At 37.9% G+C, this 27,205-nt stretch overlaps 1 protein-coding gene across 11 annotated transcripts in view; it reads right to left on the reverse strand.

Moving 5' to 3' along the window:
- Positions 1 to 27,205, reverse strand: part of LTBP1 (latent transforming growth factor beta binding protein 1) — a 367,328-nt gene that overhangs the window by 131,008 nt on the left and 209,115 nt on the right. For all 11 annotated transcript variants that reach the window (XM_054567953.1, XM_054567945.1, XM_054567984.1 and 8 more), the window contains 2 exons: positions 22,974 to 23,045; positions 4,134 to 4,256 (listed from right to left, as the gene is read on the reverse strand). In XM_054567953.1, coding sequence (XP_054423928.1) covers positions 4,134 to 4,256; positions 22,974 to 23,045 — 195 coding nt within the window. The remainder of the gene's footprint in view (positions 1 to 4,133; positions 4,257 to 22,973; positions 23,046 to 27,205) is intronic.

The following is a 27,205-nucleotide window of genomic DNA, read 5'->3' on the forward strand; positions in this document are numbered from 1 at the left end:
AGGGAAAAAGATTTTGGAGGTGTAAAACCTACCGGAAATGTCAGGAAAACAAATCTTTTGCTCTTGGCTAGAAACATGAAAGGAATCTTCAAAAGTAATAAACCTATAGCTCTATATCCAAGTATAGTCTTAAATCTTCACTACATATGTAATGCTGATGGTGTTCCCACTATAAAATACAGTAAGAAGGTAAGATGCTATGGTTCTCTTATTTGAGTTCCCCACTGGTGTACTAAACAACTTGTACCTAATTATAGGGCTGTACAATAAATTCTGCCTTTACTTTCAAAGACAATGCTGCTCTAATCAATTCACATGTGAATGATAATTACCATTAACTCGATCTAGAACCCTAAATTGGGAGGCACAAAACCCAGGTTTAAATCTCAACTGTCAGTTACTAGCTGTATGATCTGGAGAAATCACTGAAACTCCTCTAGCCTCAGTTTCCGAATGTGTAAAATAAGAACAATACATATCTCATAAAGGTGCTGGGGAAGCTAAATTAAAATGATATACATAAATATGACCAGCTTTTAGAAAGGATCTATCCTTCATCTCATGACTTCCAGGGTTATGGCAGAGGTTCCTGAGCACACCTTCTCTTCAACTCTTTACTTCGGTCAATTAGCACCACGCCCATGGCTCAACCATGGCTGTTACTATGAAACAGCAAAAGTCCAGGCTTAGAATTCTTTAATCTGGGCTCCTTGTCACTAAACCTATAGACATCCCCTCTGCAGCACTCATCCTGAAGCTCTTGAATTCCTGAAGAAAATTAATTGCAGCTCTGAAAATCAGAAAGTTTTCCTACTTCAATTGCAAAAGTTCAATTTTATTGGGTTGGCCAAGAAGTTCATTTAGTTTTTTCCAGACGATGGCTCTAGTAGTGCTTAGTTGTCTTTAAATTTATTCGAAACAATTTTGTGAGGCTGTATTGTGAAAGTTGTTTTATCCGCATGCATTAAAAAAAAAAACTTAACAAAATTAGTGAGTTTTTGTGCAGCCATTTTAATACTGAAGATGGAAGAAGATACACAACATTTTCAGCATATTATGCTTTCTTATTTCAAGAAGGGTAAAAACTCAACTGAAGTGCAGAAATAGATTTATGCAGTGTATGGAGAAGGTGCTGTAATTGATCATGTCAAACATGTCAAAAGTGATTTGTGAAGTTTCTCGGTACTATTGACATTTTGGGCAAATCATTCCTTGCTGTGAGGCTTTCTTATGCATTGGAAGGCATTTAGCAGCACCTCTGGCCTCTACCCACTAGAAGCCAATAGCAGGAGATCGCCAACATACTCAAAATATCCAAATCAATAAAGTTATTGACGAAAATGAAAAACGTGTCTTTTATTTTATGAAAAAAAATGCAAGACTTTTCAGCCAACCCAATACTGTTCTTGGATTTGCTCCGACATGTCCTAAAATTTTGCCTTTCCCAGTAAGGAGGTAGAGGCAGGTCTGGAGAACACTTCTGGCGCATCCTGAGCCACAGACAGAGAGGTGAGAGGCGGCAAATGCCAGAACTTTCCTACTCTCCTTCTTTTAACTTGGCTAAGTCAAGGACAGAGAGCAGGCAAGGAGAGAAAGAGAAATGATTGCAACCTTTGGCTGAAGTCAAGGAATTCTAGGGTGTTCACCTTAGTGCATTCAAGAACAGGGAGAGCTTCTTATTGCTCCTCAGCCATTGCCAAATGCATTTCTTCGAGTTCACAGAGTCAGCCACACCTTGTATTGCCTGGATAACACGCTGTCTGAACAAATTTGGTCCATCTTCCTCAATCTGCAAGCATGCTCTATCCATTGCTATTTTTATATCTTTCACAAACGTATATTCCAAATGTCAATGCAACAGCAACTTTACTCGCACTTGGCTCTGCGTGTGCGTGTGTGTGCGCATGTGCGTGGGACCCCATTTTTTTTGCTATCTCCCCATGACCACTGAAGGTACCACCATCTTGCTAATATTTTCTTTCCCTTACTTGTAAACATCACCTTCTTCCTTGATTCTTCTCAGCTATCTTTGGACTTCCCTATTGGTTTCTTCAAAGTATAGTTCACCAGCGACTGGACTGAACTAAGTCACAAATCCTGAAGGAACTCTACATATCTCTGTGATGTTAACATGTGGCAAATTCAGAGGAAAGAGAAATAAATCTGCCTACCCAATGCTGGCACAGGACCCAGGTTTTAACTTCAGGCTCTAAACTGGAACACTTGACTAGCAACAAACATCTCCCAATACTTATCATTTCAGCTGTTGCAACTGAACCATAAAATTGAATTATTTTTCAAATAAGAATGGATGGTGGTTTAATAAGTTCAGTATTATTTGGGCAATGACAGGGGAAACAAATGCTAAGGAAATGTGTAAGTGTTTCAAAAATCTCACTGGCAAATTTCAACAATCTTATTAAAACCTGGATGTCTGCCCTTAACACTAGACGTCTGATCTGATCAAAGTTTAATAAAACACTATGTGACCAGTTCTCCAAGTTTACTAATCTGCAACCTTCAATGCAGTCATTTTAACCAGACAAGTCAAATTATTTAAAGGAAAAAAATTCATAACAAATTTTATATCCAAACTCCCCAGAATCTTTTACACTTAAATTACAAAACTATTTAAAATATTTATGCATGTAATTCATATCAACCAGAAATTATCTCCAAATTTCCTGGATATTGTCAACAATGGGATTTTTGATCTGAAATTTCCAAATTCTTGCATCAGTTTTCAGACGTACGTCATATGCAAACATAATTTTACAGTCTAATTTTTACCACTGGCCAAACTGTCTATCTGCTTCATGATCAGAACTATCTCTGAAAGAACATGGAAAACAGAACTTACGTGCAAAAGCTCCTAATCTGCATTTGACAGTTTTTAAAGGAAAATAGCGGTAATTAGTAACAATGTTCCAAAAGACTCAACCAACTCATCTAAATGTAATCAATGAGACTGTCATTTTTATTTTACTACACTTGTTTTTATTTCATCACGGCTGTGTTCTCACCTTAGGACACAGAGTTAGAGACAGACGCACAGTTAAATATGAACAATGGTATCGCCATAAATAACACGTCTTGACCAAATGGCAAGCTTAAAACTGGGCACCAGAAGGATGCAGCGTAACATATACCAAAGCCACATTAGAAAATAGATAAATAAAAAACAAAGCCTTGCAGGACAGAAATTAATACAGAATCATTCTTAAAATTATCCTTGCAGTTTTCTGCCATACATTAGTTTAAAATGTTTAAACTTCAGTTGTCTTCAGCTTTGAAAAATCTTCAGTGCTTACTATTTGGTAGGAATGGGTACAAGTACCTTCAAGAAAAGGTTATCTTAAAAAATCTGCATTTGAGAATTTTATATCTAAAATGCAGCCACCTCTAATTGTCAGGTGATCTATAGTGATTACACTGGATTAGATTTTACGGGGAGAGGGTCTCTTTGGAGAAACTATATTTTCTGTCCAATATTAGAATACGTGGTTTTATAGAGGATTTTTACCCATATGACATAAAGAGAAAATCTTAGACACAACATTTATAAGGCAAAACAGTATAACTTTGGGGACTCATTTTGGTGGTTTTTGAGGACAACAGAACAGGATACTTGAAATTAGAACTGAATAGTAAATCTAAAACTATTTCTCAGAGTCTCTGCCTAAGAACGTACAGTGAAACCTCATTAAATCAGACACTAGTGACTCAGAATTTGGACTAATTAAAAACATAAGCTGGGACAAAGTTTAACTCAGCCTAAATAATGCTTAAAATACTCATGAAGGAAAAAACTTTTCATCTTTCAGGTATGCTCACTTTCATTAACTCTTTTCTTTTCACTAAAGTATATTTCCTCAGTGTGTTTATTATCTACCTTGACTTTTAGCTATTATATTTTTCTGAGTGCAATAAAAATGCATTTTGGTCCCATAACATAGGTTTATTTTAATATATCAGCCCACCCTCCTTCCCCTTGTCATTTTAATGAGGCTTCCCTGCATATGTACAATACTCAGTTCACCACTGAGTGTTCACCTTATTCTAGATAACCTCCCACCCTCAACCCCTCAAAAAAAAAAAATCCAAAATTGGAATAGAAAGTGATCATTACTTACGAACACAACTTGTAAAAGTAGGATCCGGCCCAAATCCCATTTTGCAGGTACATCTATAGCTGCCCATGGTATTCAAACACTCACCATTAGGGCACACACCCTGTAGCTGGCATTCATTAATATCTGCAAAAAAACACAAGTCCTTCAGAAGGAGCATTCAAGCCCTGTTGGACAGATTCTGGCTGTAAATTGAATTCACTTTCTTTTTCGTCATAATCTCTTGGTTTAGTAAATAAGAGATGCTAGCAAGTTTTAATGCAGCAGGTGTGAAGGAACTAAAATGAAATCATACATTATTGAACATCTACAGTTTATATGACAAATATTTATCATGCACCTACTCAGCACCCCGTTCTGTTCTAGGTACTAGGGACTTATCACGGCATATAACCGACAAAAGATTCCAGCCTTCACAGAGCAGACATTTTAGTATTAGTGTACGGTAGGTATTCTAGAGCATACAGGGAAGGCAAACAGTCTCACCCTGGAGACACTGACCGTCCAGTTATACATACAGCTACGTAAAAAATTAAAGTGATAATGAGTTCAAGTTACCACCGTTAGCAGAAAGTTCATAAACTTGAAGTTAAATTATGAAATTGCATATATAGATAGGAAGAGCTGCTAGAGGAAGCTGAAAGTAAAGGAGGCTGATGCATTGACAAGGAGGTAAGACTTCAGATGTTGAAGATGGGGAAAGGCTGGGTGGATGGGGAGGAAGAGGTGAGCGATCCACGTGGGTGGACATCAGAACATAAACAGAGACTGGAGAAGGGAAGAGGGATCAGGAAGTCATGGGTCAAACCATAGGCTAGAAAAGAAGTTTCAGGAAGGTATATATCTGGAAAAAAAGCTGGTTAACACCAGACTAGGTTTGAATTCAATTTTATTGAGAATAGGGAGCTACACTAAAGGTGTCTAAGCAGGAGAGAAGATATAATCAAAGGCAGGCTCTGGGGAAATGCCTATGGCCAGCACGTGGCTTAGTGAGAAAAGATTAAAAGTTCGATCACTGAAGAAGTAATGCAAGTAAGAGGCCGGTGACAAGCCAGCTTGGTGACAGTGAGAATTATCAGGAAGAGAAGGAATAAAGAATTTTTTTTTAAAAGAATAACTGACAGTGTATGATGTTTGGCCAAACACAACATGAGAAAGAAAAAGGAGTCAAAGGTGCCTGGGGGGCTTCTAACCCAAGAAAAGAGGAAAAGACATTGTTGGTTTTGTGGAAAGTACTGAGGAGGGAAGAGGCAGAAGAAGAGATTAGTTTTACAACAGGTGCTGGCGAGGCTGTGGAGAAAAGGGAACCCTAGTACACTGTTGGTGGGAATGCAGACTGGTACAGCCATTGTGGAAAGCAGTGTGGAATTTCCTCAAAAAGCTGAAAATGGAGCTGCCTTTTGATCCAGTGAGTCCCCTGCTGGGACTATACCCTAAGAATCCCAAAATGCCAATTCAAAAGAACCTATGCACCCCAATGTTCATAGCAGCACAATTTACAATAGCCAAATGTTGGAAGCAACCTAAATGCCCATCAGTAGATGATTGGATCAAAAAGTTATGGTACATTTACACAATGGAATACTACGCAGCATAAAGAAAAAAAGAACTACTACACTTCGTGACAGCATGGATGGAACTGGAGAGCATTATGCTAACTGAAATAAGTCAGGGGGCGAAGGGCAAATACCATATGACCTCACCTATAAGTGGAACTTAACCAACAAAACAAAGATGCAAGGAAAATAAGACCAGCAACACTGAAAGAAAAAAGAAACCAACAGAGACAAGAGGGAAGGAGGGAGGGGTGAGTGGGGAAAAGGAAGGGAAGGGTCAAGTCAGGGAACATATAGCAAGGACTCATGGACAAAGCCAAAGTGGGAAGGATTGAGAGATGGAGAGGGGGGAGGGGGGCAGTTGAAAGTGGTGGGGGGAAGGCAGAGACAAATTATTTGTGAAAAAAAAAAGAGATTAGTTTTATACTGAAGGTCACACTGGGATATCCAAGTATAAATATCTAGCAGGAGGGGAAGGTTCAAGAAGTGAAAGGAAACCATAGCTGGAAATAGAGACTTAAGGCTATCTGCACATGCTGATTGTCATGATCTGATCCTTTGAAATTCATTCAGACCTAAGATCCTAGGTTGAAACCCTAACCCCATGGAGGTGATGGTATGGGTAGGCAGGGACTTTGGGAGCTGCCTAAGTGTCGATGGTGGAACACTCAGGAATGGGATTAGTGCCTTGTAAAACAGGCTCCAGAGAAACGCCTAGTCCCTTCCTCTCCCTAGGACACAAGGGAGAAGCCTGCAACTGGAAAAGGGCCCTCAGCAGAGGGAGGCCATGCTGGTGCCTTCCCCTTGGACTTCCCAGCCTCCAGAGCCATTTGCAGGAAATATCTGTTTCTCATAGACTACGTAGTTGGTGGTATTTTGTCATAGCAGCCCGAATGGACTAAGACAGTGATCCAAAGGCAAATCAAAATGACTTGGAACAGGAGAGAGAAAAATGTGCTGATTTTAAAGAGAAAGATTATGGAGTCATTTGCAAAGGCAATTAATTAAAAGGCAAAAGCAGAATGTGACAGTTTAAAAATAAAAAATTAGTAGTCATTTGTATTTTTGTTTATGAAGCTTAATGGTTAACAGATTTGGTTATTAACATTTCCTTTTCAAATAATACTCATTTCCTTCTATCATTAATTCTAATAAAACTCTTATTAAGGATCCCAAAATATTAATTTTCTAAATTAAAACTGAACACACTGGTAGCAAAGCATTACTAACAGAACTGTCACACAAAAGGCAACTACAGCCCTCAATAAACAATTATTTGCTTATATTTTATACTCTAAGTAGTCATTGATATCTACTCCACATGGCCATAGTTTATCCAACACATGTTGTTTTTAATTTAATTTTAGTGATAAAAATTCACTTTCAATGCCATTCAAATGACAAATTAACACATTTGTTGTATAAATCCCACAGCATTCCAACCTGGATCCAGCTGGAAACTGGTACAGCCAGGTTACTCTTGGCACAGCATATGGTCTCACTCCTGACCATCTTATTCTTTATCACAGTACATTGTGCTGCAATATACAGTTATGCACAGCATGTAATTGAAAATATTCCCCTAGAACTCACTGTCCTTAAGAAAACCACCATATGGGACCAGGAAGAGTGCCACGTGCAATTGGGGATTACATGGTATAAGCAAAGCCCCTATTGCATGTCCCAAATTAAACCTCAAGTTCAAATAATGAGCCAGTTGTGGTCAAGAAAGCTAGACAAAATCTCCACTGCTCATGTCCCCACTAAGGTGTAATTATTGGCCTTGCTCTTTCTGAGTGGCCTTTACTCCTATTCATTGGCTGCACCAGCACACATTCCATACTCACCTCCCGGGACCCAGAATTTTCCCTTGCTTCCTTTAACAGCCACATCCCAACCTCACCGTTGGCTGCCAGGTTAAGGGAAGGGTTTTTGCCACAACACCTGGTGCACAACCACCACTGTGCCTTCTGTCAATGCCCCTCTTTGACTCTCCTCGACTTTGCCTGCTGCCTCAACCGTGATGCCATGGGGATGGAGGACCAGAATGGAGACTTTAAAAAAAAACACAAAAACCCACAACGATAGCTCTAGACAGGAAGGAAAAGAAAAATCCTTGAGGAAGGAGAATTGTGTAAAGCTCTCTTCTCTTGCTCTCTCTCTTCTAATCATCTTGTGCCACCAGCACTAGCAATGCCAGCCCCCCTAATTTTGGCCTCCATACCCCAAAAGTGTGACTCTTCATGACACACTCTCACAGCTTCCAGAGAAACTCCCATTTCCCTCAGCTGCCTCAATTTATTTTTATCATATTCTCTAAAATACCATAAATTAGAAATTAAATTTCCAAGTTTTTAAAAATTTATATACAGAAAAGTATATCAATCTTAAGCATACAGCTAGACGAATTTTACACATACATACTGTGAATGTCTATGCATACGTGTGTGTGTGCATGTACTGTGTAACCACCACCCAGATTACGTTTTAGTCCTGAGAAGGCTGCTTCATGCCCCCTCCCAGTCAGCATCTCTGCCCCCATAGGTCACCGCTCTTCTGACTGCTATCATTGATCAGACCTGTTTGTGAACTTCACATAAAAGGAACCACACTGTGTATGTTCTTTTGTCTGACATTTTTATTCATTATTACATCTGTGCGATTCATCGACATTGTTGCATGTATCAGTTCATTCTTTTTTTTTTTTTTTTCTTGTGAGAAATGATTTATTTTGTTTCATCTGCTCAGATCAGGGGGGTTGTCTGGTCCCTGCAGTTCATTCTTTTACTGCTGTATTATATTTTAGTGTGTGAGGATATCAAAACTAATTTACTCATGCCAGTTTTTGGCTATCATGAACGATGCTTCTGTGAGCATTCATACGTGTCTTTTAGTAGGTCTAGGAACACATTATTCTTGGGTCTACATCTAGAAGTAGGACTTCTGTACCCCTAGAGAAGGCCCATGTTATTTTCATATATGTTATCAAATATTTGCCCAAAGTGGCTATGCCAATATCCATTTCCAGTACCAATTGCTCCATATCCTTGTCAAATTATTGCCAGTCTTCCTCATTGTAGTCTTCCTGGCAGAAGTGTAGTGTTATCTCATTGAGGTTTCAACTTGCATTTCCTTTTCATGTACATGTATTAGCCATTTGGGTTGAAAAATTAGTCTCTTCTAAAGTGTAAATAGAAAAGTTGTAGGTTGATAAGGGTGCTCTCCTTTTAGCACTCAGGGAGGATCACGTGGTGATTCTCAAAGAGGGAGGGTGTGTAATTGCCTATGAGACATTTTGGGTTGTCACAAGGACTAGAGAAGAAACACAGTGGGTGGACAGTGGGGAGCTCAACTTTCTAAAAGTGTGGCAAGTCTCTCTAGACAAAGAATTGTTCTGCCAAAAGTAGCAATGCCCTCACTGAGAAACTCACACAGAGGTGATGGGAATACATGTTTGTAAGGGCAAAAGGGACCATTTCAAAGTAAAGTTGTCTGAGGAAGACGGGGAGGTGTCAGGTGCCGGTTACAGGAGAGGACTTGACAGGTTTCCTTCACTCGACTCACTGTCTGGATCTTCTGCATCTGGACAGTCCCTTGCTGTCTCTGAGGTTGCCATTGGTCATAGGATAGATGGGGGGCTCAGCCAGAGGCAAAATAGAGACTGGGTCCCCCAAATCCCTGAGTCAGGGCTGAGTAGTTTGGAAATAGGCTCAGCAAGAGACTCATTAAATAATCTAATACAAAACAGCTTTCATATTTCAGAACTAGGAAGTGAAATAATAATCTAGTACAATGAGGCAAGAATCCTCACCATCACCTATATATTTGTATGGCACACCCTGTCCCAATGGAACGTCCTGACAATTCTCGATGGTGAGCCACACAATAGTTATTTCCATTTTATAGAGATAATTTTGTTCAAGGTCATATTTTTAAAAGGGTTAAGAGAGAATGGGGAAATTTAATGGGAGAACTCCCACTATCATCCAGTTTTGGTCTAACTAGGATGCTAAATTATGTTACCTAGAGTAAGTCACTTAATTTCTGTGGATCTCAGTTTTGTCTCCTGCAACACAAAGGGGTTGAAGCAGGGTACTTCTAGCCTAAATATTCTGACTTCAAAACAATCTGCCAGTTGCCAGGGCTGAAAATAAGGAAAAGAACTGTGAGATTCATGGCTAATACATTATAAATAGCATTAAGTGCCCTTATGGGAAATGAACACACTTTTATGTATCTATACTGCATACTTAACAAAGTGAGTAATAATTTACTGCCTTTTTAGTGATGCACGTTTATACAGGAAATGAGATATGTCCAGTAAACAACAGAAATTAAGTACAAGGTGAGAACAGCACATGAATATCTTTATACTATGTGAAAATATGAAGCTTTTTGTGATTCTTCTGTGTGTATATTCAGCATTTGTTGATAAATAGAAATTCCATCACGCAATTTAGCAATATAACTTCTTGAAAGCAGAAAGAAATACCTCTTGAGGTAAACACTTTTCCTAGCCAGCCAAACCATTTGACTATTTAACATGGATCACTTACTCTAAGGAGAAATTCCTTCTATGATTGGACATACATATTTCTTAAATTTCTATAGAAGCCACTTCATGCTGAGTACACATATCCCTGAAGTTACATGATAATATTCCACAGGGTGAATAAATGCTTGGATGCTTTTAAGGGAATCAAACTCTAGACCTTGAGCCTTTCCATGTTCCCTTTTTGAAAAGTCATCTGCCTCAGAACCCATTTGCCAATCTTCCTTTTGTATCTCTCCTCAATTTCATGCCTTCTTCCTCTTTACAAAGCCAAATCATCTCTTGCCCATTTGTAATCGTTCTAGATTTTCTAGTTACATTGCTCTACTATGTGAAATTCTCCAAGGCACTAAAAAATGAACAATTGACAAATATGTCCCTCCTGAGGGAGAGTCAGAGAGAAAAGTCTCGTAAGAAGGCCTGGCTTTGCCAATTAGGGTAGATCACAGACATTATTCATAAACTGGAAAAGCCCACTCTGCAGCTCCAAGACTTTGATGAAAATATGCCTGAAGCACACATCTAATATAAATACACCAGAAATAAAATCTACTGCATCCATTTAATTTTTGATGGAAAAAAAGTAGATGTCAGCTTAAAAATCGGTGAGCATGTAAGTTTTTCAGAATTATTTTAGGTGGTAAGTGAGTAAAAATAATGCTTGAAGAGCAATATGCTACAGCAATTTTACCCAAAGTAGTTTACACAAAACCCAAGCTTTGTTAGGATTCTGCTAAGAGAAGGGTTCTATGGCCAATACCTTTGAGAACCACTGCATATTCTACAAACACAAGCATGTTAAAGAAAGCCCCTGAGAAGTCCTGTGGCAAGGACTACTGGTTCTCTTCAACTTGGGACGTTTCACACACTTGGCCTTGGAACCCGATTCACACAATGATCTACTAACATCCCTCTGAACTGGTGTGAAATGCTGCTCTCTGGGGCTGGCCCTGCAACCTACCGTACGGATCTCTGTGTGGTTCTATTTGCTTTGGCCCAGGCCCCATTGCTGCCAGAGCCTGCCCTCCTGACCTGTAACTGTCTCACCGTTATAAAATGATAATCTAGCATAGGATGGATTCGATCATAAAAGGACGCCAGCTACTGTGGGAACAACTCCATTCCTTCCAATTCTTCTCTCTTCAGGGTAACATGATAAAAGAATTATCAGAGCCCAGAGAACAGCTTGTATTTATTTTCTGATACATGTGTACTACACATGGAAGTTGCTAATCACACACACGTCTTTGCTGGTCTTGGATTTCAGACTCTAGGTTACAGACACTGCATTAATTTCTCCTTGAAATATTCATAATAGCATGAATCCATTGGGGCTTTCCTCATCACTCAGGATACAACAGACATCTTCCCATTGATTTTACAGCCACAGAGATTAAGGTCAAAGAGCTATTGGAAAATATAATGTGCTAATGACTCACTTCGCCACTGTCTTTCCTGAAGAAAAATGAATAAAATAAACAGACATTTCCTTTTTGAATCTCATCCCAGTGATTTGAGCATAGTAAGAAGACACATAAGCAAGTGATTCTAAAATGGATAGGAATGGGTCCCAAATTGATTTTTAAATGCTGAAATATGATGCTCAGTCCAGATAAAAACTGTTTTAAGTGCTAACTGAAAAAAAAATGCCTATGTAAACTAGAAACTGTAGCAGAAGTTCCAAGATACACCTTTCAAATAGGTGAAATGTCTAATAATTCCCCCTTAGCCGCTGGCTATTGTAAAGCATGATTCAGCCTCACATTAAGTATCCCACAGTCTCTGGTATTAAATCATCAAACACAGCAGAGCACTGTATGAATCTCCATCCAGTAGGCTAAACAAAAAGAACTTTAAACGTGTTTAAGTGTCTTGAAGTACTGAGTTATCAAGTCTGGTTGACTCCAGTCTTTGTTTATACCTATTGATTTTCTACTATTATTTCCCAAATATAGAGCAAGAACAATGGATTCTAAGTTTCATCTTTATACCCATATTACTCTCATAGACATATTCCCCATTTCCAATTCCACGTTCCCGAGAAAGAAACAAACATCACAATAATCCACTCCCCTTTGAAGATGGAGCTGAAGGGAACTTCAGAGGAAGGGGTTCAGAACAGGCCTCCCCAGAAGGTGCCACTTTGGCAGGTAAATTATTTTGATCTGAAGGCAAATGAGACCCTGTGGGCTCAGGAGAAACTTTTATCTCTCCTTTAAAGAATTTAAATTGTGCCTTGCTCATTGTAAGTGCTATCACCAGAAATAACATTTTATGACCTATCCGACCTATCCATGGGGTAGGGCAAACTTCTAACTACTGAATGTCTGCTCTTCTTATCATCCTGCCGATGGCCTTTTGCCCCTCTGACACCCAAGCCACCTTACGTCATCCTTGGCTCAGAACGTCATGTGCACCTCATTTTCCCTTTCTGTCTCTGCCTTTCCCATGTAGAGTTCCCATATGAACATATGTGATCAAATTTGGGTTTTTTTTTGTTACTCTGTCTCCAATCTAATTATTAAACCAGGTGGAAGAATCTAGGAGGGTAGAGGAAAGTTTCTCCCAACCCAACAACCATAACTATGGAGAATGCTAGGTAAATAGGTGTATCAGCAAAGAACAATTCTGAGGAGGGAAAAAACACTAAAAATATTTTAAATGAAAACATCAAAAGATAGTATTACTTCAGTAACCAGAATTTTGATTCTTAAAAAAAAAAGTCTGTCTTAACCACTGTGGTTCAGTTGGGCATCATCCCACAAACCAAAAGGTCGCCAGTTCAATTCCCAGTCAGGGCACATGCCTGGGTTGTGTGTTTGGTCCCTGGTCAGAGCATATATGAGAGGCAATTTATCAATGTTTCTCACTCACATTGATGTTTCTTTCCTTCTCTTTCTCCTTCCCTTACTCTCTCTCTAAGATAAATATATAATTTTATATATATATATATATATATATATATATATATATGTATTTTTTTTAAAGCTATTGCCTACCTGATGCTCAGTGGAAGAAGCCAAACACAAAAGAACAAATATTAGATTATTTGGAAGTTCATTAAAAGACAAAACTGATCTATGCGTGTAACTCAGGACAGTGATTAACTTTGGAAAAGAGGGAGAAAGCAAAGGCTGGAAAGGGACAAAGGGAGAATTCTGGGGTGCAGCAATACTCTCTTTCTTTATCCGGTGGTGATAATTACACAGCTGTCTTCAGTTTGTGAAAATTCGCTGAGCTATACACCTACCATTTGTACATTGTTCTACACACAGTTTACACATCAATGAAAACATTATTTAAAAATGTAATTATAAAAAAAAATAAAATAAAAAATATAATTGCACAATTTCTAATACAATCACCCAGGTGACTTTTCACCAATACCTTTTCATTGTTGTTCTAAGTGTCGATACAAAGGGACCTCATAGTAATACAAATAAAGATCTTCCTTTTTTCTCAAGCAAAATACACTTATGTTTCCTAAATCAGTATAAACCATCGAGGTGTTACAGACTAATTTTTTAAATGGCCCAAATTCTCCACCTCTCCATGGATCCATGCCCTTTGCTACAGGACTTTGTAGCCCCTCCCATGAAAAGGTAGAGTCTAATTCCCCACCCCCTAAATGTGGGCTGGTCTTGTGCCCTCTGTAGCCACTAGAATATAGTGGAAATCACAGGGTGTCTGGAAAGTAGGCCTGAAAAACACTGAGTGCATTCATTCTCTTTCTCTTGGAAACTTGCCACCACTATGAGAACAACCCAAGCTAGGTGCCTAGAAGATGAGATGCCACGTGGAAGAGAAAGTCATCCCCGCTGAGGCCACCCTGGTCTGTCCAGCCCCAAGCACCCATCAGCTGGTCACAGACGGACCCCAGCTGAGGTCATTCTTACCGTCCAGGGTCAGTAAAACCGCCCAGCTGCCCTCAAGTGTGAGAAATAATACATGACTGTCTTATCAAAGTAATTATGAACTGACAGGGGAAGGAAAAAGAGGTGCCATGAGAAGGAAAGAGCCTCCGAATCCAAAGGAATTGTAGTTTAAAATACAAACAAGGCCCCCTAGAAGCATAAATATTCTGCTTGTTAAAGACTTCAGGATACAACTGAAGTATGATGACTTGTTAATAACATGAGAGAAAAATACTTACTTTAACTACAAAGCATTTGCATTTAAAACAGGAAAAAATTTGCTATAAAAATAAACAACGAAGTGTGGACAACTCTCTGATTTCTAAACCTAACCACTGAAAGAGCACAGCAGAACAGTTCAATCTAGACAGAAAAAGTATCAGCACCAATCTTCACTCTCAGTGCGGCCGCTGATGCAGGAGGCTTTCAGGCATGGTTTCACCACCTGTACCAAGTAGATGTAACTGTTGTCGGGAATTAATGGGATTAAAAAACATGTTAAAAGTACTTTCATAAATTATAAACTGCTATATAAATGTCAATAGCACAGGAAGGGGAGCCCAACCTTCAAAGGCAGAGTCAACCCCCTCTCCAGCTACTTGAACTTCCATTACTTGGTTTCTTTGAGCCTCAAGACTGTTTCATTATCAGTTAAAAAAATAACACTACCTCCCAGGTTACTGCTGAGAATTATGACGTACCCAGAACAATGGCTCCACTAAATACACATTCAATAAATGCTAACAGAAAACATAAACAAGGAGATCAAAAAGATGTGTAGGCAATAATGGCCCAAAAGGAAATTCACTCTATGAGAAAAGAGAAAATTAACGAGTCATTTTTAGGTGAGGAATACCATAAGGAGAAAAGCCTCATATCAATAAAAATAAACAGTAATTAAAAGCAGAGCAATGGTTGGTCTAGAGAGTTCCATCTTGGGAGAAGATCCAGGAAAAGTTGGGTGAGAATATAAGGTTACAAGAGGAAGAACTTAGGTTATAAACAAAAGGGATACAATGGGCTTGAGTGCTGGGGAACTTAGGAAACACAGACCCCTTATGTCACTTGCTGTGTCAGCATCATTGTCACCAAAAACATTTATGGCTATAGGTTATCACTGTCTCCCTTGTACAGCAGGTCCTCGAATAACATCGTTTTGTTATTATATTGATGTAGTAGGAACTCACCTCTGACATATATCAATTAGCCTGTGGTAAAACTGGTTTCATTTTATGTCACTTCACTTCAAGTCAAGAACCTACCGCTGTTAGATGTGAACTTACTGTATTTTGTTACCATCACTGCAAGAAGGAAGTTGTGAACAGCGTGGGCAGCCTCTGAGAGAGGGAGACAGAGCGATGACGAGGAGGCGAGGGAGGGAGGATGGAAAAGCAGGGAAAAGGGAGTGAGGGAGCAGACTTAGCACTCGCTACTAATTTAAAAGACATTTATCTTAGCTCCACAAAAACTTCCTCCAAGACCTTTGATGGAAACCAGAAATGTCAACAGAGTAACATATTGTAAATAGCAAAATACATCAACTTTATGTCTATTTAAGAAGCTTACACTCACTAGCGACTAGAGCAAACTTCAGATTTGGCCTGGGTCCCCTCCAAATACCTTTACTGCCTTACCGTCCAGCTTCCCCTGCACCTGCTCCTGTAGGTTCACCAGGCACAAGCACGCCGCACGCTCTCCGGCGCCTGTCTTAGCTTCTTCCATCCCCAGTATCTTCCCTATCCCATCACCACCTTTCCCAAATTACAATTATTTGAAGGTAAAATTATTCCTACATGAGAAACTTGGAAGAAAACCACTGAAACCACCAAGAGTTAGTTCCAGTAAAACAATAAATATTAAAAAATAATAATGTTGCTCACAGCCATATTTAATACAAAATGACTGGGGAAAGCCTAAAGACAAATATTCAGGGCCTGTGTGATGGAAAGAAAACATGCTATTTAACTGCCCCTTTTGTGCTTTCAAATGTGTCAAAGAAAGGAAATCAGGGAGGGGGGAAGACACAGTGTCAGCAGGCTCCGGACTGTTGGTGGGAAGGGAAACAGAACATCCTTTCTGACAGGGAATGTGCACAGGATGAGGCAAAGCCTGGAAACCAGCAAGTTCTCTTCTAGGCATAGTCACAGGGTCACATCGAGGTTCATGGCCACATAAGCCCCTGTTAGCATTATATATAATATGGAAAAATAGAAGCCAGTCTGAAAATCCAACCTAGGGGAATGGGTAAATGAATTATCCTCTACCTTTAACTGGTTACTGTGTCAGCATTATGGTAACTTTTACAAGATTATTTAATAATATCAGAAAGTATTCATTATCTATGAAGTAAAAAAAATTTTCACAGCTGTCCATGAAATTTCAAATTTCTCTCTATCTATATATAATTGGCAGGAAATGTAGCAAAATGTATCAATTTTTGTAGGAGATGATAGTAATTTTCATATTTCCCCTTTATGTTGCTCTCACTTGTAAATTTTAAGCAACAGGTAAGAATTATTTTTATAAATAAGAAAAACAATGTGATTTTTAAAAGAATATGTTTTTAAAAGCTATCTGTGATAATGGGGACTTTCCTCTGAAACTGTATAGTATTTAGTTCCTTTCATAAAGTACTGACTACATACTACCTTAATTTTTTAATGATGTGTGAGAACAGCGATCTTCATAAGGTTGAGAATTCAGTCTTATCATAGTCTATATTTCTCAGAGTACCCTACTTCAATCATCATAAAATATCCCTAACACAAATGAGTTAGTGGATGACTAGCAGATGGTCAATAAATTGACCTTGATATGCTGCTTAATTACAACAGGCAAAGAGACTTTACCTGTGGATAACAGGTTATATAATTTTAAGCTTTTTCCTGAAAACGTTTCAGTATACTCAAAAAAATTATAATACGTACACATCAGCTTAATACCATATTCCAATATTGATTTCTTGAATTAAAAAGAATACTGATATTTTTAACACAGGGTTAGTTCATGCTTTGAAGAGTAACACAGTGAGTTCATGCTTTGACAGTCTCTCCCCATTCCAACACATACCAACTACAGACAAATTCTTTAAAAAGATCAACAAATAAGACAATCATCCTAGTGACCCTAAATGGCAAAGAAGTTCATGGTGGTGGTTGGGGCCATGGAACCTCTAGGTCTGCTGTCTAGAAACAAGCAGGGACAGCCAAGGAGGGGATTCGTAACTGGGGTAGGAAGCTACAAGTGCCCATGTAGCAATGCCTCTTCAGCAACCGAAATCTGCGACAAGAGCACCAAAAGTCACACTGAGGTAGGAATTAACACTACAATCTGGCTTTAGGTGGGGGGCACAGATAGGGTGAGGTAAGAAATGGGGGGGATAAAAATAAACTATCAATTCAAAGTGAGCCTATGAACTCAGTTAAAAAAAATCTGATATCAAGAAAGCAAACATGTCAATGATTTGAAGAGAAATATTCTCCAGATCAGAGTATTTTTCACTTTGGGAGAAATGTTCTCACAAAGATTTTTAAAGTTTGCCTTTGTTTCCTTTTTCTTTAGCATGCTTAAATAACTAAATGAATGAATACATTTTTTAAAAAATGAAAAAGGACACCAGAACAGGTAGCTATGCAAAATAATTAAAAACTTCAGCAATGAAATAGTCTTATAATTAAAAACGTAGCAGATGGAATTAGAGTCTAGAAGAGCAAAGTAAAGCAGAAATTTAAAAACTGGAAGACAAAAGAATAAAAGGATGAAAGACCTGTTCACAGACATGAAAAAGACAGAGGCCCCAATACTTGTCTAATAGGTGCTTCCGCTCAAAGCATTGTGAAGAAGCAGTATTTTAAGAGATAATAGCTTCAAATTACAGGAAAATCAGGAATCTTCAGACTGACAATGTACTGCCTACTAGGTAAAATCAAGCTAAATCCAAATGGAGACATATCATGATAAAACTAAAGAGCATAAAGAATTAAGAGACCATTTCAAAAAAAAGAAAAAGGACAGATTATCTACAAAGAAAGAAGTATCAAAAAGACAGAAGTGAGATTACATTGGCACAACAATCAAAATTACTGTTGAAAACGACTGTTAACCTGGAACTGTATACCTGTCAAGTATCATCATAAAAAGAGCTCAAAATAAAGAAATTTTCAGACACAGAAAGTACACACTTCTTAGCAAGTCTCATTAAAAGAACTGTTAAAGGATCAAATCTAAAAATATAGATTTAGCAAATAAAAACACAGATACCCAATTAAATTTGAATTTCAGATAGACAACGAATGCCTTTGGGATATAAGTATATCCCAAATTATTTACTGTTTATCTGAAATTCAAATTTAACCTGGTTTCCTGTAATTTATCTTGCAAACCTAGCTCAAAAGAGAAATGTGAACCTGGCAGGAAAACACAGGATACAAGAAACTATGCTGAGAGCAAAAACTGGTAAAATGTCAGTAAGTTCATGTAACTATTAACTCTATGAAAAAAAACAAACAAACCTGTCTATATTTACATTACACCTATAAAAATAATTATAAAGTGATGACTTGTCCAAGCCATTTGCTTTTAAATATGCAAGATGTTGTCATAAATGGCCTTTGGATATTTCCACGTCAAAAGCAGTCTGTTTTCCCGGAACGCATCACAAAGCCTGTCCTATTGTGCACGGTGCATGCAATTGATCGCAGGAGCCTTGCCGGAAAGTTAGGAAGCACTTCATCTTACCCGACCTGCCTGTTTTAACCCAGCACCATGCCACGGGCCACATTCCTTTCTCCAGCCAAGTGGGTTTTCTGGAGGGGCTCACCTGCACTTTGCAGTCCTCTAAGAAACGCAAAGACCAGTCTTGATGTGCTGACCATAGGGCAGCCACAGTCAATCTGTCTGGTAGTCATTAAGAGGTTTGAAATGCAAGCTACAATTCAGGCAAGCCCTTCATAACCAGTAGGTCCTATGAATGGTGTACTTATATGGACTATTAATCAAGACTGGTAAGTCTCATTTCATGACAGAGATAAGCCTTTGGAAAAAAAAAAGTGCATTATCTCTTTCTCCGGTCCAAATAAAATTCAATTTCAGATGCACTTTGAAGAGCTATCTAACAGGAGCCGTACAGTGGGAGTTTTTGGTAATGAGTATTATTGTGCCCTAGTGTATCCGTTTTGTCAATGTATTACATTAAAGCAGAATGACCCGTGTAATAAAGAGATGGCAAAAGGAAGCTACAAGGACAGCTCTTTCATATCTGCCTTAACAGGCTCCTCGGAAGCCAGCTAAAATTCAGCTAGTTGGGACGGCGAATAAAGCAAATTACATCCTGCTGAATCAAGCTGATTTAATTACACTAAACCCAAGGGCAGGAACAGCAGCTTATTCACCATTCATTACATATCCTTGGTGTGCAGCTTGGGAGGGCCCTGCCAATTAATGTCTGTGTAATATTGAATATTTTTAAGAGTTCTCAAGATTATCCATGAAAATGGAATACTTATACATTGGTATATACTAGTATAGACACCTTCTAGTCGTATACTTTGGCATTGCTCACAGCATCTGGGCACATGTTAAAAATGTAGAAAATAATACTAAGTTGCTTTTATACCTCCACACTCATGAACCAGGTACATGGTTTTAGTAAATCAAAATAGATATTTGCTTTTAATAAAAGATGTCACTAAGCAGATTGGTCCCCTAGTACTCTCTGAAACAAATTCTACTCTAAAAACTTAGATTTATACCTAATTTAATAACTCATGTCATAGCAAAGTTACAGGCCAGTGAGAGTATTCAAAATTCAGGGAAAAACTTGGCTTTAGAGTAAAGTAGTATGAACATAGGAGGTTCCTATTATCATCACTGCCACGATATATTATTTCACTTAATTCTCATTCAATATCAGACCTGTAGAATAATAATCAAGTGACAAATGTCAAATGCCACTCTAGATCCACAAGAAAACAGAATTGTATTGTTTGTTATGAGAAATAAGCAAATTATAACAACTCTGTAATGTTGAGGGTAGAGAGGCAGGCTTTAGAGCACCATGTGTGTGTATGTAATAAATCATTCATTTGAAAAGATAATTGCAGCACCGTGAGAGAGAAGAAAAAAACCCAACTTTGAGGGCAATGATTTGAAAGCTCCTCAAATTAACTTTTGCACAGTTGGTTCTTTGTTACTGAATGCACATTAGTGAAAGTTGTATCAGGAACATTAGTTCGCTTCATTGAAGGAAATAATGTAATTCTAGTTATTAATCATTTTAATTGTAAATGTGCTTGGTAAACTGAGAAGACATTAAACTGTAAGAACAGAGCGGAATGCTGAATGGGCTCCTTTTGAACACTGTAGGATAACAGAATCAAAAAGCTTCAAGGCTCTAGGAAAAATGAGTGTACATATGTAACGTGAGAAAGTTCTATTTAATTTTACTGACCAATTATATCACAAGGGGAGTGAAATTAAGTCCTTCTCTCACAAGCAATTTAAATAGATTATGTGGAATGAAATCATATTATTTTATGAGTCAATCTTCTCTGTAGTGTAATTTAGCAGTGCCTTTTTGAGGCACCATGAAATAGAATTTTCTGTGATACTTTACTCCAGAATCCATGCCAAAAAATATACCACTGTTTTTGCCAATGGCCTCCTGAGACAAACATAAGCAAGGATTTGGTGTTACTGACCATAAGTGCAAATGACTGAGGTGGAACTATTTGATATGCTCAGTATACACAAAACTTACTCAAGGTCACTTCATACCCGCCACACCAGGAGAAGGAAGAAAAAAAACCAAATCCTCAAGCAAGTATTTAAGAGTCTCCATTCTATTTTGTTAAATGTGATAGCAAGTGAGTACTTGCAAATTTTCACTTCCACTTCTACAGTATTTTTATAAATATGAACTCTTAGAACCTTGAACCAGCCAGTAGAAAGAATATTTTAGATAATCTCCCTTTCTTATTAAACAAAACCAAGTAAATGTTAATTGCTTTGACTTCTAAAATATTAAGTTCATCACACATGGCATATCTTCTGTTCCAGTTAGCTAACATCCACATAAGTAATACTTCGGATACATACATACATATATACACATACATATGTATATATGTGTATGTGTGTGTGTGTGTGTGTATGGTAAAAGAGGCCACACTGCACATAGAAACAGATGGTTTGGAAGAAACATCCTGGCTGGGCCTCTTTTTACCTGTGGGACCTTCAGAAAGTAATTCTCTATGCCTCGGTTTCTGATTGCGACTAATAATGACCAAATCCTACCCCACCCCGAGAAAACATGTATATTCTTCATCATTTAACACACAGAAAAATTAGGGTCATCTGACACTCTGGAGAATTACTAACAATTAGCCATGAAGGGTTACAATAGTGAAGGATAAAGAAAAACTCTCTTCTGTCTTCAGTCTAATGGAGCAAGAAGACATGCCTAATCACAGGGGACACTTCAGGAAACTGCAGGTTTAGGGGCTAAAACTTGTCTGACAGACCAAGATATCACTTATTCCTTCTCATGCACAACCTCTGTCCCAGGAGACAGAGTAACAACAGCATCAGAGAACTGCAATGTACCTACAGAGTCATCTAACCTCATGTATTTTGGGAGAGAGAAATTCCCTCCAGCCTCCCTGGCCAACAGCTGAGCATCGGTTGGGTCATGTCTATGTGCAGGAAGCTCAGTACTTCCCAAGACATTTCAATACAATGTTGGGGAACTCCATTCCACAGAAAAAAATTACTTGTAGTTGTAACTACGGCCCCTTGTAACACCATTCTATTGACTTTGGCTTTTGAAGCAACTCATAAAAGTCTTGTTTGTAAGACAGTTAATCAAACATTTAAAGGCACATTTACAAACATTTAAGGCATGTTTATAAATCAGCCGTTACAGTTCTCTTTGGTCTGCACTTCTCCTAACTAAATACTCTCAGGTTTCCAGGCTCTTCCTGAGCTTGGTAGACCTTACTAGCCAAATGACGATGAACACCGAACACCCAAATCCCAAATTCAGTCTCACTGGCAGAGTACAAGGTCATTACTTTTACTGCCCTGCTCATTTTGCTTCTACTAATGCATCCTAAAATAGGGCTGGGTTTTTCATATAGACTTTCATCCAAATCCACGACACTATGACTTGGTTTACACTATAACATACACATTTAGCTCTCTATTCATACATTTGTAAAGTGCTGACACTGGGCTAAATGGTCTCTGAGGTTCCCCTTGCTTGTACAGCTCTGCTGTAGGTTCAAAATAAATTGAGCAAAAGCACTCAGGATATTTCACATTTAGCTATGTAGTTTTACCTACTGCTTCATTAACATGTGTTCAGCCTGATGTTTAATGCCTGGATACTTTGAGGTGGCCAGCAACAGTCTGAGAGATAAGAAGGGAACTCTGCTGCCGAATCATTGTGTCAGCAAAGAGGTAGTACTGCTAAGTCCATGTATGTGCTCATGTGCACACACACGTGCTCCTGCAGGGATAGGAGGTGACCAGCATGGAGACCACCAAGTGATCTGTAATGTAATTCAACATTCTGTGGATTTCATTGCAAATTAATAGAAGGAAAGAAAGTTTCATAAAGTTTATATGGTAGTGAAGCAATTCTAGCAACCATACACTAAACCTCTATATTCGCACATGGCTACTACGTGAGGTGAGCAGGGGGCAGTTCACTGTGTGACCTTCACCCGTGGGGCTTAATGAGCAAAACGTGGCAAAACAGCTCAGGTTTCTAAAACGCCAGAACAACTGTTGAGTCCATACCAATGAACTCAGTTAACCTTACCTTGACAAAAGGTGTTGTTAACTCTCTTATAACCTTGTAAACATTCCATCATTTGGTTATATCCATGATAAGCTGTAAGGAAAGAAAGAATTCTTTGTTATGTGCTTAGTTTAAATTCTTACAGTCCTAAACTACTATATGTGATTACCAAAGCTGTTTAAGGTATCAATGGTCTTACTCATTTCTAAGATACCAATCCTATGCACATTAATTTCTTTCACATTATCCTTGTTTTTCAGTACACTTCATATTTTGCATTAGATACAGTCCCAAATGTTTGTCAGTAAATGCTGATTATATTAAGTGAAAGAATCATAAAACTATTTTATATTTTCTTCCAATTAGTGATTCCTTGTTTATATGGCGAAGGATCGCTTCCTACCCAATGATTTGCTATAGGCATTTGAATGTTCTTATCGTAGGTAGGGTGATTGTATGCTAGTCCGCCTGAGACAGCCCTGAGTTATGCCTGATGTTCCAGCAAAGTTACATTAGTAGCACTCCATTTCACTCATAAAAAGTGTTCCAGATTAGACAATAGATTATATGCTCAATTAATATGCTTAATTGCAGGATCATGTATTCTAGTTATGAACTTATTCTTACTAATGTGAACCTGGAAAGAACAGGAGGTGATGATAAGAAGCTAAGAGACAAATGTATTTGGAAAAATAAAGTAAGTAATTAAAAAAATTAGAAATAAAATAAAAAAAGAAAAGTAAAAAGAAAAAAATAAAATAAATAAAATTAGAATGTTCTGTTAACTGTCTAATTTGTAGAATATACATACGCAAGGAAATACTTGTTAAAGCCTTCCAAATATTGTCTTTTTTAGGGTATGATGAACTTTCTAGACTTGAGTCATAGTCTTTCTTGTCTTTGTAATTGCTACGGTGCTTAAGAATAATAAAACTTTATTACATTGCACTCTTCCCTAAAAAAAAACAACAAAAAACGAAGAAGCTAAGAGATAAAAGGGCCCCTGTGATCAGTTGTATGGACTCACCACTCAAAAAACTCATCAACAATACAAATGTTGCAGTCACCAATTTGCCAATAAAACCCTATTCGCTGAAACTTGGACACTGTAAAGTGAAACAGGAGAGGCTTCTTGACATAGTCGATATAATTTCTGGGACTAAGCAGACCCAGGTTCAAATCTTGGCTCTGTCTATCAATATAGACCTGTGACCTTGGGAAACAAGCCTCCTGGGTTTTGAATGGCAATTCTGTGCAATGACAGTATCATATCTACCAAGCATGTCATGGTTGTTGTGGAGTTTAGAGATAATTTATGTAAATGCCTGCAACAGTGTCTGGCAAAAGCAAGCACTCACTAAATGGCAGATGTCATTGTTGTATTCCTGAAATGAGGTATTCTTTCATTAAAAATATAATGAGAAACCCTGACTGGTGTGACTCAGTGAGCCGGGCATTGTCCCTCAAACCAAAAAGTCACTGGTTTGATTCCAGGTCAGGGCACATGTTTGGGTTGTGGGCCAGGTCCGCTGTTGGAGGCGTGTGAGAGGAAACCAAATGATGTTTCTCTCGCATATCAATGTTTCTCTCTCTTTCTCCCTCCCTTCCCTTCTCTCTGAAAATAAATTTCAAAAATATTTTTTAAAAAAGATGATGGGACATAATCGAAATAGGTTAGACTACTAAAAGACCTGAAGGAGGAGTAAAAAGAGAAAGCTGGCGTAAAACAAACAAACAGACAAACAAAAATACACCTTTTTATGGAAAATAAAATTATTTTGCCCCTAACACATGTTCTTTATCCTTAGCACTAACAGAACAGGGTGAGTATGTATTAGTGTTGTTCCTTTCTTCCTCCATTTCCTTTCTTTGGCATATTTCCCCTATCTTCAGATCCTTTGGAATGCCAGAAAATAGTGTGAGGAGCCTTAGAATAGAGCTAAAAAGAAAGGAGAGGTCAGCCTGGGGAGAGTCACCCCATTCAATTCTTTGGCCAATTGTTTAGTCTTCTCCCAAAAAACAAAGACATCCTGGAGCAAGCTGCCGACAGAGATCATGGGTCTTCGGTCTGTGAACCATTCAAAGGCAAAAGAGAGGCAATAACTTGTGTTCAATAGCCATCTACCTCAAGGCAGGGAGTCAGTGCAGATGATCTTAAGTCTTCAGCAAAGGATTCCATATTAATTTTCTTCTAAAATATTTTAAAGGACAGGGATTGGCTTGAGTTATGTACATTTTTTAATAGAGTATAGACTATTTAATGAAATCATTTGCAGATTTAAAATCAAGTTGTCACAGTAAAAACTGATCAACAATGAAAGGCCTTTCTGTATGTGGCTAAACAAAATCTTGGGACATTGAGCAACAGCCATTTGAAAACTGAAGTTTGAACTACTTTGAGTGAAAAAAAAGACATGAAACACAAAACCATAACATGTAAAGCCAAGGAAAGTCTGCTGTCTTCCAAAACGACTATGATTTAGAGAGTAGTACCAACGAAGGAAAGGAAAGTTTCTAAACGACACAGGAAGAATGTGACCCGAGTGTGTTTCTTGGGAGTGAGTCACTTGCTTCAGCACAAACGAAGTAAATGTCAAGATGTTAATAGTTTACTTCATTCATAGTCCACACTGTCCTTCCTAAAGTGGAATCAATCTTGTCAATTTTATGCATTAAATGAGCCAACATATGAATTTATTAAGGTGTTAGCAACTTTGTACTTTCACCTTCTACCGAAATTATTTATCAAAACATAGAGCTAACAAAAATCATAAAAAACAGTGAATTCTTCTCCACATCACACACTTCTAGATAAAGAAGATAAAGGGTCAGGAGTGGAAGTTAGGGATTAAAAATCAAAAACAAACAGAAAAAAAATAAACTTATGATTCTCTTTACCCCTGTTTTACAACTTTGGCATTTAGAAAAGAGAGGAAAGATAAGAAATTTAGCAAAAGGTTTATAGAGAAGGGAGAAAATAAAAAAGCAAAATAAGGTATAAGATGGAAAAAAGTATCAGAGAGCAAAAACATAGCCCTAAAACCAAGCTGTAAAAACTGGACTTCTCTTTCTGCAGTCCTTGGACCTAGAGGTGGGAAATACACCACCCTCTGCAATTTTCCTACAAACATACACAGTCAATGAAGGGTAAGTAGTTAAAAAAATAAAAAAGGCAATGCTATTTATTTCAGCATTTTAGATACCGACTCTCACAGCAAATGAGAGCTGGGAGTCTAACCCAGGTCTACCTAAATCCAAACTCCATGCTCTTTAAACCATTATTGCAAGTCTCTTCGACAGCTTCTCAACTTAATTTTAGGCAAATGGATCTTTCAGTGAAGAGGAACCATCACACTCAGCCCACTTGCTGGAATTCCACATTGTCCATCATTATCAAATCAGCACAGAGAGTCCACTGGAGACATCCTCTCAGTACTCAATGTCCTTATCTCTGTGACTTTCCCCCCTAACTGAAGAATTCATTGATTCTCAGAAACTTTAGTGGGTGTTTCCACAAACTGGCCCTCTAAAAGAAGATAGTAATATCAACAAAATAGTGATTCTAAGAGAAATTAACTTGAGGCATCCAAAGAGTTAGAGAACATGTCAGTTTGAGGGACAAGGAAGTCCAAATGAGAGACAATTATTTAAAACAAATTATTAGAATGAAAGAATAGTTTATAGGACAGACATAAGGGGCAGTGATAAGAATATCAACCAAATCAAATAAAAATTATCCAATTGAAGCAAATGAGAAGTTCTTTACAGCATAAAGTATTTTCAAAACTATAAAAATCTTCCATTTTATAAAGCAAAGAAAAATGAGAAGAATATCGCTCGCTTTCTTGGCACAAACGTGATGAATAAATGTAAAAACATTCCACTTAAATCAAGTTACCTTTGTCTTTCTAAAAAAAGTTTTAGAAATCAGTTTTCCAGAGTTAATACTACATATAAAAATAAAAATACAAACCATAATTGAGAATAAAGTAACAGAAAGATGTAAATCTGAACTTAATCAAATCAACAGGTTTTGAAAAACAGATTTTATAGAATAATCAAAGCATCTGGGTGTCAATACAGAGCCTTGTCATGGAGAATTGTGACAATATAAAAGCATGACAAAGAAAAGGGGAAAGTACTGTGTCCTAGTTGCTATAAGTTTCTCTTTTACCAATCAGCAACCAATCGTTTCTTCATCTGAGCTTTCTTTATTTTTTTAACTGAATTTGGAAAACTTATAGTATAACAAA

This window comes from Pteronotus mesoamericanus, unplaced genomic scaffold, assembly GCF_021234165.1.
Source record: "Pteronotus mesoamericanus isolate MK-2021 breed Mesoamerican mustached bat unplaced genomic scaffold, CSHL_Meso_final contig_101, whole genome shotgun sequence".
NCBI lineage: Eukaryota > Metazoa > Chordata > Mammalia > Chiroptera > Mormoopidae > Pteronotus > Pteronotus mesoamericanus.